This window comes from Ustilago hordei, assembly GCF_900519145.1.
Source record: "Ustilago hordei strain Uho2 genome assembly, contig: UHO2_contig_21, whole genome shotgun sequence".
NCBI lineage: Eukaryota > Fungi > Basidiomycota > Ustilaginomycetes > Ustilaginales > Ustilaginaceae > Ustilago > Ustilago hordei.
In genome coordinates, this window is record NW_024545274.1 from 332,576 (window position 1) to 350,787 (window position 18,212).

The following is an 18,212-nucleotide window of genomic DNA, read 5'->3' on the forward strand; positions in this document are numbered from 1 at the left end:
TCTTGCGGCTCAGTATAGGGGCGAGAGAGGCACGAGGTAGGAGAAGAGGGAGACGTTGGGTTCAGTTCTGAAGTAAGGAAGCAAAGTCGTCGCTAAAGGGTTATATATGATTCCACGGCTAGAAGCTGTCCATCCAACTTCAACGATCTGGTCTTCAGACGGTCTCGCGCTACGAGCGCTACGATGCTTCATCGTAGAGTGGCCGAGCAACCTCAGGTAGGAACGGGCGATTCAGAAGAGTGGTGACCCCGCATTTGGCGCACAATCAAAGCGGAGAGAAAAGTCTGGAGATCTCGGTGTTTGTTGAGCTGGAAAGAAATTGACCGTTCGAAGCGTTGCATCGAAGCGAGACCAGAGTGGGGGCAAGATCGATCTCGGACTCTGTATAGCGGCTTGCAGAAGCGGTTAAGAGGAGCAAGCTTGGTGCGGGGACAGCAGGAAGCCCTGCCATAATGGCAAGCAAAAGGAATAAAGAGATCTCCGAACTCCTGGCAGCCTTCCAGGAGTCGTCCAAGTGCAAGGTGATGAGCAACCGCATATGATTGCCGTAATGTTCGAGCGGATTGCTTCTTTTGCCACCTGAGTCGGCTAATTATACTCTTGTCCTCGCAAGCCTTGTTCTTCTTCAACTTTTCGATGCTAAGCGAGTTGCATACGACGGACACGGTCGCATGGTCTGGATCGGTGTTCGGCAGTCGCTTCCATGCTCGCGGCTTGAGCTTCCAAAGTAGTTGACCGGCACACTCGACCCCGCATCGACTCCTAGCAACAAAAGCGTGAGTCTGTGGTGAGCAAGCATGCGTTTATACATGCATCAGCTGACCATGTTTTGCATCGCTCTTGGCGTCTGAGTCAGGATAGACAGATGTTCGAGTACATCAACAACAAAGGGGTTCGCCATCTGGCTGAACGATGTGAAATGGCGACGAGGACTAGGTGATCAAGGTTGGAATGACCAGGTCGTCAGGCCTGTTGCAGTGCTCTCGTTTGAGCGCATACAAATCTTGCGGCAGACCTTTTGAGTAGCATCGGTTCTGCATGGTCTCTTGAAACCTGAAGCGATACACAAGTGCTCTTCTCATAGTAGACTCGACCAGGATCTGTCGTATGTGAAAGATCCGTTGAAGATGATGAGCTCTTCACTCCAGCTTCTCTGCCCTTTTTTGGTCCACAATTTCGATTCGCATTTTTGTTCTCAACCTTTTTTTTTATTGCTTGAAATTGAAATTGAACCTTTTTCTGCTGACAGCTGCAAGAGTCATGTCATATGACGTGATCTAACATGGAATTTTTCCAAGCAGCAAACCCTGAACCCTCTTTTTACGCTATCTGCAGCTCCCTATGGAAACGCACAAGCCCCTCATCTTCTCTCAACGCTTGACTGCAACCATTGCTTGGCAGCATCCACTCTTCCTACTTGATGTCCCTCGCTGTCATCGAGCGGCTTCTCTCCTACTTTCTGGACGACAAACAGACTGCGAGGCAACACCGCGGGCCTTGAGGACCAGACTTAGAAGCGAATAGCATCCAACCCCGTCAATACGACAACTCAAAGACGATCAATACGGTCTGCAGATTCACCACCGGCCATTACTTGCTGTCAATCATTGGCAAGATGAGGCTCGACCTCGAGATCACCGCTCTCAACCTACTCTGCACATCCTTCGGTCTCTTCTTTATCGCGTACGGCACCTTCTCCTATCTCATTAAGGAGAGGCTCTTTCTCGGCGAAGCACCTCTTGCTGTCGTCATTGGCATCGGACTTGGTCCCTACGGGCTCGGAGGCATCTTCAATTGGGCATCAAAAGAGACCGACATCGATGAGGTATCTCTAGGATTATGTAGGGTGGTTATTGGCATCCAGCTCACGCTGGTGGGTGTGCAGCTTCCGTACAAGTATCCATGGATCGAGATCCGCAGCTTGGCCGTGCTGCTTCTGCCAATTATGACTGTCATGTGGCTCTCGACTACGCTTTGCATCTGGCTTGTCATACCCTCCTTGCCGGTGCTAGCTGGACTTGTTATTGCGACATCAGCCACACCTACTGATCCAGTGCTGTCAAATGCCATCGTCAAAGGTGCATTTGCAGATCAGTACGTCTCTCCTCGCATCCGCAACCTCATCTCGGGGGAGAGTGGCGCCAACGACGGGTTCGGTTACCCATTCCTCTTCCTTGCCGTCCATCTTCTCAAGCTAGAGACAACCACTGAAGCCCTTACAGCCTGGCTCCTCGAAACGTGCCTCTATACTGTCGGAGGTGCCGTCATCTACGGTATCGTTGTCGGCTACCTTTGCCGCAAGTTCATCGAGTTCTCAACTGATCACAATTTCATCGACAAGGAAAGCTTCTTATTGTACGGTGCAGCCATGGGAGTCTTCATCATCGGATCAGGTGGAGTCATGCAGATTGATGACCTACTAGCAGCTTTTGTCGCCGGCAATGCGCTGTCATGGACCGACTTCTATCGCGAGCAATGCGAGGAGTCTGAGGTCGATAACTGTCTTGACTTGCTCCTCAACCTCGTCTTCTTCAGCTTCCTCGGCGCCACCATTCCATGGGACTCGTTCAATGATCCCGAGAACGGCGTCACACCAGGCAAGCTTGCGCTGATGTGCATTCTCGTTCTGCTCTTCCGTCGGCTGCCAGCGATGTTGGCATTCTACCGCTTCGTACCAACGCTGCACGACGTTTCAGAGGCTTGCTTCATCGGTTACTTTGCCCCGATTGGTGCCGGTGCGCTGTTCTACCTTGGCGTCATCTTGGACGAGTTTAAGCCAGACGACCCTTCACCGGTCGCAAAACGCATTCGAGTACTAGCCAAGCCGGTCACCTACGCACTCATCCTTTCATCCATCATCGGTCACTCGCTCGCCATTCCACTCGTCAAGGCCGCGTTCGAGTATTTCAACGTCAAATCCATCAAGCTCGACGGCGAGTCGGACATCAGCGCTGACGAGGACAACAAGCAGCAAGACCAAGATGACGATGACCAAGAAGAGGAAGGCGGAGCAGCCGGAGAGGAAAATGACATTCTTCGAGCACGCGGTTACGCTCGACCCATTCGAAACCGTCGCGAGGAGATGTCGGTTGAAGACGAGTACGAGCATGGCGAGCACCGCGATCGAGACAGACGCTACTCTCAACAGTCTACTGACTCGCGACGCAGTTCGCGTGCTGCTGACAGCAGCGAGCATTCCGAATCGTACCACCACTCGACGATTCATCGTCCCGAGAACAAGCAGCGTCGTGCTAGCCATAGAGAAGATCCGGAATCCGGTGGTGCTTATCACCGTGATGGATCTTGGGATAAGCGTGCATCATGGCGCGTGTCGAGCGGCCACAAACTGGGCCCACACCATCGACTTAGGAGGAACGAACAGACAGGTCAGCTCGAGCTCGACCCAAGAATGTACACAGTCGAGCATGGGGCACCCGTCCACGGGCATGCGAGAAGAAGAGGTAGACGCGACGGAAGAAGTACGAGTCGAGGTCAGCGTAGGACAAGCACTGCTGAAGAGGACCAGCAGAATCTGTTGGAGCAAGGTCGAAGCAACGCGAATGGTCAGGGTGGATCGTATGGCAGCATCAGCCATCATTGATGGAAAGAATGCTTTGTAGACATTTGAAGCATCGCTCATCCTAGTCGTTTCACGTCACACCAGTCGCATTCCTCTTGTGAGTCAAAGTCTGCTGAGTTTTCTTTCTTCCTGCGGCTACAAAGGGAGCAAATGACAGCCGAGCAGTCCTCTTCCACCCCAGCCTGCCCTAGGAATCAACGTCAAGACGACAGTATCCGCTACACCTTCTCTCTGCACCAGCAGCTCTATTCCTGCGCCGTCTACAACCACTCCTGGTGCAGCCAATGCAGCCAATGCACCCAAGCCCTCCGGGTCCTCCGCCGTCACCCGACCGAACTTAAGGATCTGATCGCCTGCTTCCAATCCTGCTGTCTGAGCCGGACTATTGTCTGCTACGCTGTTTACGATGGCAAACGCTCTGAGCTCTTGCTGTGATCCTGTTGTGCCCCTTGTTGAAGCCGTTGCGGCCACTGATGATGATGGTGGAAGAGCATCACCGTTGATCGCCAGCTCTAGGAGCTTGGAGATACGGTCGCGCAGCGCTTTCGAGTCGTTACGGAGCACGTTGATGCGTTGCCTCGCAGATCGGATTGCCATCAGGTCTTTGTTGCCAAGCGGAAAGCCGTGCGGATCTATCAGAGGTGTTGCCATATTGACGCCATTGTATGTGAGAACCGCCATGTGCCGCGAAATGTCGGCGTCGAGTTGCTTTTGAAGTTCGAGTAGCGACATTGCTTCCGTTCGTGCAGGCGCTGGCTCCGTTGGCAGCGGTTGTGACAGTACGGAGCTGACATCGACGTCGTCAACCCCTGACGAGGTATTGTGAATGTCAACGTTGAGATCTCTTGACATTGTTGCTGTTCGTGCGTGCAGAGGCGAAGAGGAATGCGGGAATAAGGTGGAGAAGTGGTTGCAAGAAAAAAGCTGAGTTGGAGGCGTTATGGATCGTTGGACCCTGAGCTCCACCTTTAGAAGGAAAATTCGGGTCCCGGCACTCGGAAGTCGGGTTCTCTGCAAAATGGTCAGTCCGGATGACAATTCTGACGGGGATCGACAATTCGCACAAACAGTTCCGAGAAGGTTACACCAGCTTCATATCACCGGCCCGGTTCTTGGTACAGCAAAGCGTTACGCTGCTGCTTACCCGACGGAACGTTTTCGTTGTTTCATGCCGAAGCCTCCACTCCATTGGACACTCATTCACGAAGCCTCTGCTATGGTGGGTTTGATAGCATAGCCACGCCCTTGTCCTCCTCATTGACATGGTACAAAAGTAGAGCCGTTCTCCATCCCTCCTCTCCACCATCTTACCTCCCCGAACATAGACTTGGAAGCGTCACGGTGACCATCGGAAGGATTTCGAATACGATGTCAGGATTTCTATCTTCCACAGCGACGCTGCTGGGACGTACGATCCTCTCGCCAGTCGCACCACACTCTCTGTTCGCAGTCAACGTCGAATACTACAAACCGCCTACAACCGCTGCTGCCTCATCCACCGAGAACTCACCTAGCATCGAGACCCTTCTCGCCGCAACAGAAACACTCAACCCTGCCAAGAACCCTAGCTTCAAGCCTACGCCTTGGCTGTCCACGGGTCACCTCCAGACAATCTACTCCGCTGTCGGAAACTTCAGTCACATCGATGCGGTTGAATACAAGCGTCGCGTCTTCGTCACTCCCGACGGCGGCACTGTCGGTCTCGACATCTCTCCTCCGTCCCTGGCGGATAGCGAAGAGCAGCTCAAAGCGCAGCAACACCCAGCAGCCGATGGACTTCCCACAGTGGTCTGTTTGCACGGCTTGACAGGTGGCTCGCACGAAAGCTATGTCCGCAACTGCTTCTCGCACCTCACCAAGTCTGCAGACCAAGGTGGGCTAGGCTACCGCGGAATTGTAGTCAACTTCCGTGGCTGTGCCAATGTGCCCGTCACCTCACCGCAGCTCTACTCTGCACTGAAGATCGCCGATATTCGCTCAGCCCTACTTCTCATCACCAAGCTCTACCCCAACTCACCACTTGTCGGGATCGGCTTTTCTCTCGGTGCCAACGTTCTCGGTCGCTACTTAGCCGAGGAAGGAAACTCTACCCCTCTCCTCGGTGGGATCATCGTCGGCACACCATTCGATCTCAAAGCTGGCGCCGACGAGCTTGACTATGGCGGCTTCCTCTCTCAGAAGTACTCCATTGCTATGGGCCACAACCTTCAACGAATGGCTCGCAAACACAAGGACACCCTTGCACTCCACCCTCCCTTCCGTGCTCCCCTCGACGACGTTTACGATCCTGCACCGCAGTTTAAAACTGAACTCGAGCTTTACAAGCAACAGGTAAAGAACCATGGACCTGCACCTGGCGAGAGAGCAGTCATCAAGAACGGCACTCTCAAGGCAGCGGACCAATCCATGACGCGTTTCGTTGGTGGTCTGCCGAAACCATACGGAGAGTTCCCATTCGACAGTGCGGAGGACTACTACAACTACGGAGGATGTGCCAAGGTGATTGGTAAGGTGGAGCGGCCGATGTTGTGTTTATCGGCGGAGGACGATCCCATCGTGCCGAGTAAGATCTGGGAGAAGATCCGTGCTGCTATTGGTCGAGAGGCTGATGGAACACCAGTGGAGGAAGCAAAGGAGGGAGAGTACAACGAGAACGTCGTGCTGGCTTGGACGAAGGGTGGAGGCCATTTGGGTTGGTTTGAAGGACTTAGGCCGCGAAGATGGCTGTACAGGCCAACGTCAGAGTTCATCAAAGCCTTGTTCGAGAAAACGACCGACGAGCAGAAGGCAAGAATCAAAGCAAAGAGCAGGTGGGCATTAGAAAAGGTAGAGATGACGGAAGTAGAGATCGAGTTGATTCCCAAGGAAGCGCTGCCGGTTTACATACTGCCTGGCGAAGGTGGCAGGTCGTCTCGCTGGTCTGACTTGCCATCCTCCCCATCTCCCGAGCAGGATGGAAAGAGCGCTCCTAGTGGCGCGGACTCGCCGGGTCGCGTCACAGACTTGGATCGAGACCTCCAGAGCAACAAAGCTGGCGCAGAGGACAGTTTGCTCAATCCCTCCGATACCGGCTTCTCCGCCAACTCGCCCCCTTCCGCCACATCTGAGATCAACAATGCCACGACTGGACACTCCACCCTCCGAATGCCATGGTTACTAACCCACGTTCTTAAGGAAGCACCTCTCGTCCACCCTCGCCAAGCCTCTTACGCTCCTTACCACGAGCCTTGCTCCTCTGCCACTCTCGAAGAGCGCAAAAGGCTCGGATGGGAGAAGGTCAAGCTCACAATGTACACGGATGTGGATCACCCCGAAGTGGGATTTTGCGAGCTTTCACCCGACTCAAGGGTCGCTGGTGTTGGCGAGACTTTCAAAGGAGGAGTCGAGACACCGGGTGGAAAGAGGGAGCCGAAAGAAGCATCTGCGCAGGGAAGTAAGAATGTCATCGCTGGTCTCTAGAGCCTCTTAGTATAAAAAAGGAATAGATCATAGATGCGATGTATGAGTGTGATGGCGTGTGGGTATCATTGGGTATATTGTCGAGCAGATTGAAAATGATGAGCTAGCGGAGAGGTCTCTCACATCGTGTTTCGTCGTGTACATCCCTGCACTTTCGCGAGCAGTATCTGTGTCCACATCGTATGCATGAGAGATCACCGTGAAAACCGCAAATACTGCAATACTTTCTCCCTGGCTTTTCTGATAATCCTGATCTCGCAGTCCTCCAATTCGGCTTACCGCCTCGTAATGGAAGCCTTGCCTGATCCACCAACTCCTCTACCATCGAATGCAGGTTCCGTCTGCCACTGACCAAGATACGCCTCAATTCGGCTTGGTTTCGCCTTCGTTGCGCCAGACTGACACCTGCTGCTCCTGTTGCTGCGCTGTCTGTCTCTGCTGAAAATGCCGCTGCTGTTTCATTGGCATTGGACGTTGCGGGATCGGAGGTGGAAGTGGTGACGGCAGAGGCGGTAGGAGCGTCGCGGTAGTTGATCCGTTCGAGTTCGTCCAAGCGACGTCGAGCTCGTCTCCTTCGGGCATCGAGCTCCTTTGCTTGTCGCTCACGCTCCTGTTCTTCGTTGAGAAGTTTGTTCTGTTGTCCAGTGATGGTTTGGGGTCGATTGGTGATGGGCCGTGATGTGACGGAGCGTCGTTTGCGGAGTGATACTGATGCTGGCATTGTGTTGTGATCGGGCCGCGTGCCAGCGCCGAGATAAGCCGAGCAAACGAGGGGAGACAAAGGCAGCCGAGGATGTCTTGGAGCGAAAAAATAAGCAGTGATCTCGGACTTGTGAGCGACACAGTGCGAAACAAGATGAACGTCCGCTCAAAGACGGAGGAGAAGGTGTGGAAGATAGGTGAGAATGCGTTCAGGGTTCAGAAGAAAGCTTAAGATTGAATTCCGGCTTCCGAAATACTCGTGACGTGTCAGTGCTGAAAATAACAATCCAGCGGAGAGCAAAAGCGACGAAGAATCAGGCCAGATCAATCTAGAGTATGATCAGGAAAGGAGATCTGATCATGAATCAAATGGGGCCGATACAACAAGAGATTGGATACAACACAGTCCCACTTGTTGTCAGGCTAGGTCATGAAACAGCATACTCCCACAATAGGTATCAGCCTCATGAATGTATATACAGCTTGTGTGTAAACTGTCCCACAAATTTACATGTCACCATACATCACTCTAATGCTCAATAGCCATAAGTTGTATTGCCACACTGTCTGATATTGTCTGAAAGCCCAGCTTCTTCTCTCCAAGACTGTGTAAATGATATTGACATTGACTGAGAAAATTGTGCTATGAAGAAGAGCTGAGAATTTTTTTTATTGTGGGACAGTTTATGGAGCATGCTCCCAAATAGCAACACCACTCCATTCTGGACCTTGTGGGCTTTTGACTACAATGAAACTTGCAATGTAACCTGGTGGGCACCTTCATACACATCAAAAGTAGTGATGTGGAAAGTTTCAGCTCAATCAGATGACTGTGAGTGATCTGGTGGTGCTTCCAGTCTGACACCATCATATCTATACCATCATGCCAAAAACCACCCCAGAGAAATGCCAATTGGCAATCTTTCACCTCCAAAATGGGGAATCTACCTGTTCAGTTGCCAAGCAACTTGGTTTGAGCAAGTCTACTGTGAATCACATCAGCAAAAGTGCCTCCACTGAAGTTCCAAAGTCAAAGGGGGGCCAGCCAAGAAAACTCCAGCCTTGTCATGTTTGCTTCCTGGACCACTATTTCAAGCTCAATTCCACCTCCACAGTCAGGAAAGCATGTCATGCACTGCAGGAGACGTTTCAAGTCAAAGCATGCCCAATCACAGTAAGAAAAGCACTGTCATGGGTCTGGCTGTGCAGGAAGCAGGAAGATCCATCAACTCATATGAAGGGAGCGCAGGAATCGAGGAATCAGGCAGATCATAGGACTTGCAGAAGAGTTTGCCAAGATCTGCATAAGAAGCAGCTCTATGGCAGATCTCACACAAATCAGCATGAGAGAAGATGGTATCACAAATCCTGCCAGGATCAGTAGCAAACAAGACTGTATGGCATATTCTGTGGAGATTAAGTGGCAAGGGTGATCATATGACAGAACCAGTAGGGACTAGTGACATGGACCTTTGAGGTTGCCACTGGATGAGGTAGGGACCCTGCATGATGATGAAGTCAGTGCATGGGATGGGTGCCAACATCAGGAGGTGGATGGGAGAGGGGGCAAGCATTGTCATTGGGATGAAGTGGGGCGACCCCTATCAATGATGAGGTGACATGGCTCTCCTCGATCCAGGAGCAGGAGAAGCAGGGGCCGGCCAGGAGGGGACGCCTCCGTAGAGACCTCTACCACGGTGCTCGACAAGAAGGTACTTGTCACAGGGTCAGCGGGTCAGCATATGAAGGGTGCGCCAAATTGATTGGCAGCAATCATGGTAATGTCACAGGGTCAGCAGATCAGCATATGAAGGGTGTGCCAAATTGATCAGTGGCAAATCATCAGGAATCGATGAAGCTAATTGGGTTGATAGTGTCATGGGCCTGGATGCTCAAGAAGCAGGAGGGTCACGGGTTCATATGGAAGGAGCACAGGTATCGAAGATCTAGTCGAGATCAGTAGAGAGCATAGTGCAGTCTCCATGGAGACCATGGACTCCTATGGACTCACATGCAAAGGAGGGCCAAGCACAGCCACGAGGAGGACCAAGCTCAAGGAGCAGGCACAGCCACGAAGAGGACCAAGCTCAAGGAGCATGCAGATGGTTACCACTCAGGGGCTCGAGAGACAAGAGCCAAAGGAACTGTCACTGATCAAAGGAGGAGGAGCAGTGTTGAAGGAGTCGACACCAGGTCATGAGGAGGAGGAGCAGTGTCGAAGGGTTGACATCAGGTCATGAGGAGGAGGAGCAGTGTCGAAGGAGTCGACGCAGCTCAAGAGGCACAGGGGTGCCAAGCAGGAGAGGCCCCTGAGCAGTACTCGATGAAGAAGGTACTCTCTGGAGAGAGAGCAGGAGCAGCATCGCTGGCGATGCTGAGAAGAGGTATATAACCATGCTTTCTCATCATCAATAGGTCGAGTGGATCCTCATCCACTCTACTCACCATACAACTAGTCAATACTTTAGAAACACAAGTACTCATTAGTTACAGTCAGCATAGCAGCAATCTATCAAGGTTGCTCCTCATTGTAGTGTGTGTGTTGTATCACCACTACCTGATGTCCGAAGGCGCCCATAGCAGGTTAGCGGTCCGGATATAGATAGAACCGAAGGCAGTAGTCCACTGCGGTCCGGGGATCACTTCAAGCATCAAGTCAACACACTGGACACTTGTGTTGACGCCACCAACCTTATCACCAACACCATCAACCTCATTATCATCGACATCACCAATCTCATCACCAACACCATCAACCTCATTATCATCGACATCACCAATCTCATCACCAACACCATCAACCTCATCATCATCAACACTCACACCAGACCTTGGTGTCATCATAACATTGATATTGATCGTGCTGAGCTACCCCTGAATGGAGTGTCCACAGAGGTCAGCCGAAACCTACGATAGTATATACAATGAATGCCACCTGCTGTCACTGCACAATTTGATAGTCACCGAGTATCTCGACAGACCGACCTGGGTTTCAGGCACGAGACCCCTGACATTAGAGTGGATCATTCAAGCAGCTCCTCACGATCACCATGACGGACCCAGACCTCAACAATAAGCTCGATAGACTACTCACTCTATTGGAAGCACAGCTAGAGCTTACCAGACAGGGTCATCGAGAGGAACGATTACAACGAGCTCAACTGAGCAGGGAGGAGACAATGGACCTCTCTCACTCAGAAGACCAAGCAGGAGGAGGAGATGAGTCTATGATAGGAGACCCACATACTCCTACTCCAGCACCACGACCAAGACGATCAGTCTCATTCAACCTGGATGAGCAGGAGGACATCAACTACGAGAAGTATGCTTCACCTACTGGGCCAAGATATGTCAAGACTAAGCTGGACCCCTACAGCAGGACTAGGACGGACCCTTACCCCCTGGACCACGAGGAGGACACCAGCATCATGGCAGAGCTTAACCGGTCAAAGCCCATCGCCACCCCCTTTCCAAAGTTCAATCCCCGAGACATGGAGATCTTCATTCTAGAAGCTGAAGCATGGTTTAAGTTCAACCAGGTGTATGAGCAGTCTAGGATGATCAATCACATGGGTGCTCAACTGGAAGGGACAGCAAGAGAGTGGTGGACCTCCAAGCTCCGTATTGATAGAGCTAGAGAAGGAAGGTTGTTCAATGATTGGCACTACTTCACAGAGCGACTGTCAGAACAGTTCAACCCACGCAATGCTAGGATGGAGGCATACAACAAGCTGTTGGCTCTCAGACTCACAAGTGATGCTCCTGGTGCCGCCACACGTCATGTAGAGCGGTTCAGAGACTTGGAGGGACAGGTCAACCTAGATGACAACGAGCTAGTAATTGATCTCTTCAGAGGAAGTCTCACCTGCAGCATACAGGAGAAGTTCGAGAGGAATCCACCTGGGAAGAGATGGGAGTGGTACCGAGAGGTTGAGGAGATCGATCGACAGAGGATGCTACTACAGCAGTCCTCGGCTAGACACTCACTCCCAAACGCCACGTCACCTCCACTAAGAACTGGGTCTCGGCCAATTCAAAGTTCAATCCCCATATGTCAACCCACTCAACCTTATCCAGCTCGATCACCAGCACAAGCAACTACACAAGCAACTACACAAAACCTAAACAGACCAATTAACTGACCCCTTCCTCATCAACCCACCCAACCCTCGAAGCAAGGAAGCCCTGCTCCATCAGGTATCAACACCTGTCATGTATGCAAAGGTATCGGCCATTGGGCCAGAGACTGCCCCAGCAGGGTAAACCCTCTTAGCTCTCGACCCATGGGACCAAAGGTTATGGTCACCACAGCAGACCCCTTCGAGGAGGCCACCGACTCAGGAGATGGCCCCACAGGCAGCACTGAGACGGGTGACCCCGAGGCCATGGACCTCAGCTCATACCAGCAACCCATGGACCTCGATCACGAGGAGGAGCACGATGATGATGATGACGAGGGAAACGTCAGTGGGGTGATGCACTGATGGCATGCATTGCTCTACAAACCTCCTCGCCATCACTCTGTATATATCAAGATTGTCAAGTATGTTTCTCTACCAGTGGAGGCAAAGCAGTACTGGAGCTCTCTGGAATGGTTCAAGACCATCCTGCTCGGATACTAGCTGATACCGGTGCTGGTTTGTCCATAGTCTCAGATTCTTTCATTAGTAAGTACCAAATACCCACAAAACCCATAAAAACAAGATCGATCCATGGTGTCACTGGGCACCAACTCTCCATCAATAGTTCTGCGAGCATGCAGGTATCTATTGGTACACACAATCTGGGTGTGGTCGAAGCTTCAGTGGCCGACACTGCAGACTATGACCTCATCCTGGGGTTCACTGAGCTACGGAGGCTCAAACCCACCATACAATGGGATACGGGCCAGCTGGAGTTCAAGACTCAGGAGCAGGACCGACCCCCTAGGAGACCCCCTGAAGCAGCAAGAGCAGGGGACCTAACCATGAGGAGACCAACCCTTCATGGTAACGAGTTTGTCTCAGCAGAGCGCATACTACGAGCAGCTCTGGAAGATGGACCCATAGGGTTCATGCTGTTAGAGGAGCCACCATCATCACTCCCAGCCTTTGGTTTTGTACCTACAGGCGCAGACAAAGGAGTCGAGATGGAGGTGGAGGTAGATAAGGTGGTGACGGCTGCAGACATACCAAAGCCATACCAACACCTGCGAGATGTGTTTGATGAGGTGGAAGCAGACAAGCTGCCCCATCATACCGAGCATGATCTCCACCTCGAGTTGATAGAAGGAGGGAAGCCACCTCAAGGGCCCCTATACCTTAAGGGACCCAAGGAGATGTCCGAGTTGAGGAGGTACTTGGATGAGAACCTCGAGAAGGGGTTCATAAGACCATCGAAGAGCCCGGCACGATCACCGGTGCTCTTCGTACCAAAGAAGGATGGAGGTCTCAGACTCTGTGTGGACTACAGAGGTCTCAACGAGATCACTGTCAAGAACAGGGCACCATTGCCCCTCATCGAGGAGCAGCTGTTCTTACTCAGGAAGGCAAGGATCTATACCAAGCTAGACCTTAGAGCAGCATACAACCTCATCCGGATTGCTAAAGGAGATGAATGGAAGACAGCTTTTGGCACTCAGTTGGGACTCTATGAGTACCTAGTGATGCCCTTTGGCCTAGCCAATGCTCCGGCTCACTTCCAGTCATTCATCAATGACATCTTCCGAGACATCATTGGGATATATGTGGTAGTATACCTAGATGACTTCCTGATCTTCAGTGACACTGAAGAAGCACATGTGAAGCATGTCACTGAGGTCCTCACTCACTTAAGGAGCAACAGGCTCTTTGCTAAGCTGTCAAAGTGTGAGTTCCACACCAAGACAGTTGAGTTCCTGGGGTACATCATCAAGCCAATGGGCATAGAGATGGACCCAGAAAAGGTGCGCACTGTCAAGGAGTGGCCAATGCCGGAGTCAATCCATGACATCCAGAGGTTCCTGGGTTTTGCCAACTTCTATCGAAGGTTCATAGCCCACTTTGCTCGCATAGCCAAGCCCTTGACAGCACTGGTAAAGCCTATAGAACGGTTCAAGAAGTTTGAGCTACCAGAGGAGGCCCAACAGGCCTTCCACAAGCTCATCCAGGCCTTCACATCAGCAGGAGTGCTTCAGCACTTCGACTACCACCTTCCAACAAGGTTGGAGACTGATGCAAGTGACTTTGCTATAGCAGGAGTACTCAAGCAGGAGCATGAAGGACGATGGCATCCAGTGGCCTTCTACTCTAGGAAGATGTCTTCTGCCGAGAAGAACTATGAGATCCATGATAAGGAGCTCCTAGCTGTGGTCGCCTGCCTCACTCAGTGGCAACACATGCTAGCTGGACTACCGAACCAACTGGTCATCCTCACTGACCATGAAGCCCTCAAGTACTTCAAGTCACAGAGACGCATCACAGGTCGACAAGCTCGATGGGCAATACTACTAGCAGACTTCGACTTCATATTGCAGTATCGACCAGGAGACAAAGGTGGTGAACCCGATGCTCTCACCAGAAGGACAGACATGCAACCAGCCGGTGAAGAGCAGGATCACAATGTGAGGCAACTACTGCCTCCTCGAGTGTTCAAGGAGACAGCAGACCATGACTCGCTCCTAGTGGCCCCCATGATCTCGATGGAGTCCATAGCATCAAAAGGTCTCAAAGACCTGGTCAAGATCTTCCAGCCTTTAGACCAAGAGCTACAGGAGATACATAGGAAGAAGCCTTTCGAACTCAAGGATGACCTATGGTACAGTGGAGGAAGGTTGGTTATCCCCAAGGTGATCATGCCAGGGAGGACCAACAACCGACACTCAAGGAGTGCCAAAGAGGTAGATGGACAGTCTCTCTCTGTAGAGCATCTGCGATTCATGGTGATGACCCAATGCCATGATGGTATCACTGCTGGACACGTAGGAAGAGATGCTACCATCAAGGCAGCTCAACGACATTACTGGTGGCCAAACATGACAGCTTGGATTGCAGACTATGTAGCAAGTTGTCCTGTATGTGCTAGGTACAAAGCTCCTCGTCATCGTCCATATGGTTTGCTACAGCCACTAGCAACCCCAGACAGGCCCTGGGGCTCCATATCCCTCGACTTCATTGAAGGACTACCACCATCAAAGAAGTATGACTCCAAGACCTATGACTCTATCCTAGTCATCGTCGACAGGTTAACCAAGTTTGCCATACTAGCTCCAACCCATAAGACAGTCACAGCCAAACAGACTGCAGTATTGCTATATGGACACATGGTTAGACTCTTCAGATATCCAGATCACATGGTCTCGGACCGAGGCAGGCAGTTCATATCAGGAGCATGGAAGGCATTTGCAGAGCAAATGGGTGTGAAGCACTCACTTAGCACGGCCTACCATCCTCAAACTGATGGTCAGACAGAGAGAGTCAATCAGGTCATAGAGCAATATCTCAGGATGTACTGCAACTATGAGCAGAATGACTGGGCCAACCTGCTGGACACTGCGGCCTTTGTATACAACAACACGGTCCACAACAGCATTGGTGTCTCACCATTCTTTGCATGCTATGGATGGAACCCCAAAGCTCATCCTGACATCCCTCAACGACTAGGAGTCAATGATCCAGGTCGCTTCGAGTACCTCATGGATGGAAAGGAGCGTTGCAAGTACCTCCAGGAGCAGATCAGAGAGGCACAACGTAGATCAGTAAACCAGTATAACAGGAAGCACAAGGACATCGAGTTTAAGGTGGGTGATATGGTCTATATCAACCGACGAAACTGGAAGACAAGGAGACCCACACCCAAGTTAGACACCCGGTTTGCAGGACCCTACCCAGTTCAGGAACGGGTAGGACGCCGAGCTTATCGAATCATATTGCCAGCAAACCTTAGGGTGCATGATGTGTTCCATGTCTCCATGCTCGAGCCAGCAAGAACAAGTTCTCTTCCTCAACGTGCTGAACAGCCCACCATACCATCACTTCCAGATGAGGACCTTGACTTCGAAGTCGAAGCACTCATCGACAAGCGTTCACACAATGGGACTACGGAGTACAAGGTGTTGTGGAGAGGGTACTCAGAGGAATCTGCTTCATGGGAACCAGTAGAGAACCTCAACGGTCCCGACCTCATCCAGGAGTATGAGGTGTCGGAGGGGGGACGAGTGAGTAGACAGAGTGGAGAGAGGAGGAGAGAACAGGAGGAGTAGAGAGAGGAAGAGGAAGGAGGATGACGTTGAGAGAAGGAGGAAGGATGATGTTGGCGATGTTGTCAAGGAGGAGGAGTCAGCATGGACCAGACCAGAGCATGCCTCGACGGAGCTCGGCTCTTAAGAGGGGGGTAGTGTCATGGGCCTGGATGCTCAAGAAGCAGGAGGGTCATGGGTTCATATGGAAGGAGCACAGGTATCGAAGACCTAGTCGACACCAGTAGAGAGCATGGTCGTAGTGCAGTCTCCATGGAGACCATGGACTCCTATGGACTCACATGCAAAGGAGGGCCAAGCACAGCCACGAGGAGGACCAAGCTCAAGGAGCAGGCACAGCCACGAGGAGGACCAAGCTCAAGGAGCAGGCACAGCCACGAGGAGGACCAAGCTCAAGGAGCAGGCACAGCCATGAAGAGGACCAAGCTCAAGGAGCATGCAGATGGTTACCACTCAGGGGCTCGAGAGACAAGAGCCAAAGGAACTGTCACTGATCAAAGGAGGAGGAGCAGTGTCGAAGGAGTCGACACCAGGTCATGAGGAGGAGGAGCAGTGTCGAAGGAGTCGACACAGCTCAAGAGGCACAGGGGTGCCAAGCAGGAGAGGCCCCTGAGCAGTACTCGATGAAGAAGGTACTCTCTGGAGAGAGAGCAGGAGCAGCATCGCTGGCGATGCTGAGAAGAGGTATATAACCATGCTTTCTCATCAATAGGTCGAGTGGATCCTCATCCACTCTACTCACCATACAACTAGTCAATACTTTAGAAACACAAGTACTCATTAGTTACAGTCAGCATAGCAGCAATCTATCAAGGTTGCTCCTCATCGTAGTGTGTGTGTTGTATCACCACTACCTGACGTCCGAAGGCGCCCATAGCAGGTTAGCGGTCCGGATATAGATAGAACCGAAGGCAGTAGCCCACTGCGGTCCGGGGATCACTTCAAAGCATCAAGTCAACACACTGGACACTCGTGTTGACGCCACCAACCTTATCACCAACACCATCAACCTCATTATCATTGACATCACCAATCTTATCATCAACACCATCAACCTCATTATCATCGACATCACCAATCTCATCACCAACACCATCAACCTCATCATCATCAACACCCACACCAGACCTTGGTGTCATCATAACATTGATATTGATCGTGCCGAGCTACCCCTGAACGGAGTGTCCACAGAGGTCAGCCGAAACCTACGATAGTATATACAACGAACGCCACCTGCTGTCACTGCACAACTTGATAGTCACCGATACCGAGACAATAGCTGTCACACAGTTTAATAGTCACCGAGTATCTCGACAGACCGACCTGGGTTTCAGGCGCGAGACCCCTGACACTGGGTACAATGAATTCAGACCAATACATTGATATCTTGAATGACAATCTTGTGAAAACAATCTCAGATTTGTGGCTTCAGCATGCATACACTGACATCACTTTTCAGCAAGACAATGACCCAAAACACACATCAAAGAAGACAACAATGTGGTTGGAAAGCAATAGCATTAAGGTTATGCAATGGCCAGTGCAGTCACTGGACTTAAACCCAATTGAACACCTCTGGCACCATCTCAAAATGTGACTTTCATGGTATAGTACAATTGCAAAGTCCAGGGATGAACTGCTCAAGAGATGCAAAGCTGAATGGACAGTGATCACTCCAGAGACATGTAGGACCCTAATAGAGAGTATGCCAGACTGCATCAAGGCAGTTCTGAAGGCCAAAGGAGGGAATACAAAGTACTAAGGTGTTGTTGAGGAGCACTCCATAAACTGTCCCACAATAAAAAAAATTCTCAGCTCTTCTTCATAGCACAATTTTCTCAGTCAATGTCAATATCATTTACACAGTCTTGGAGAGAAGAAGCTGGGCTTTCAGACAATATCAGACAGTGTGGTGATACAACTTATGGCTATAGAGCATTAGAGTGATGTATGGTGACATGTAAATTCATGGGACAATTTATGCATGAGCTGTATATCTCACAGAGAGCACTAGGCTCTCGCCACATTTATCTAGTCAATTTAGTATATGTTTCTGCCTTAAAAGAGTAGTGACATCGTACTTAGACTATCCCCGATCGCTAGTATCGGGACCCAAACGACGTCAAACTTTCAACAGTCAGGTGCTTCGCGCTCACATCGATGTCGGTACCATGAAGCAGCACCGCCTCCTGTCCCCTACCCTGTGTGGTCGTGGATAGGTCCATTCCTTCAACGGGAGGAGCTAAAACGGAAAAC

General features: G+C 51.3%; 5 protein-coding genes across 5 annotated transcripts; 3 read left to right on the plus strand and 2 right to left on the minus strand.

Moving 5' to 3' along the window:
* Nucleotides 1–1,615: 1,615 nt before the first annotated feature.
* UHO2_06857 (uncharacterized protein) lies at nt 1,616–3,601 on the plus strand (the record flags this gene model as incomplete). Its single annotated transcript, XM_041557895.1, has 1 exon — nt 1,616–3,601. The coding sequence occupies one exon, from the start codon at nt 1,616–1,618 to the stop codon at nt 3,599–3,601; it is 1,986 nt and encodes a 661-aa protein (XP_041413829.1).
* Nucleotides 3,602–3,715: 114 nt separating this feature from the next.
* Nucleotides 3,716–4,432, minus strand: UHO2_06858 (uncharacterized protein; the record flags this gene model as incomplete). The annotated part of the gene is made up of 1 exon (XM_041557896.1): nt 3,716–4,432. The coding sequence occupies one exon, from the start codon at nt 4,430–4,432 to the stop codon at nt 3,716–3,718; it is 717 nt and encodes a 238-aa protein (XP_041413830.1).
* Nucleotides 4,433–4,948: 516 nt separating this feature from the next.
* UHO2_06859 (uncharacterized protein) lies at nt 4,949–7,039 on the plus strand (the record flags this gene model as incomplete). The annotated part of the gene is made up of 1 exon (XM_041557897.1): nt 4,949–7,039. The coding sequence occupies one exon, from the start codon at nt 4,949–4,951 to the stop codon at nt 7,037–7,039; it is 2,091 nt and encodes a 696-aa protein (XP_041413831.1).
* A 103-nt stretch (nt 7,040–7,142) lies between these two features.
* UHO2_06860 (uncharacterized protein) lies at nt 7,143–7,760 on the minus strand (the record flags this gene model as incomplete). Its single annotated transcript, XM_041557898.1, has 1 exon — nt 7,143–7,760. One exon carries the CDS (start codon nt 7,758–7,760, stop codon nt 7,143–7,145), a length of 618 nt encoding a protein of 205 aa, XP_041413832.1.
* Nucleotides 7,761–12,707: 4,947 nt separating this feature from the next.
* UHO2_06861 (uncharacterized protein) lies at nt 12,708–17,170 on the plus strand (the record flags this gene model as incomplete). The annotated part of the gene is made up of 5 exons (XM_041557899.1): nt 12,708–14,530; nt 14,843–15,497; nt 15,717–15,914; nt 16,669–16,729; nt 16,872–17,170. The coding sequence occupies 5 exons, from the start codon at nt 12,708–12,710 to the stop codon at nt 17,168–17,170; spliced, it is 3,036 nt and encodes a 1,011-aa protein (XP_041413833.1).
* Between the last annotated feature and the right edge of the window lie 1,042 nt (nt 17,171–18,212).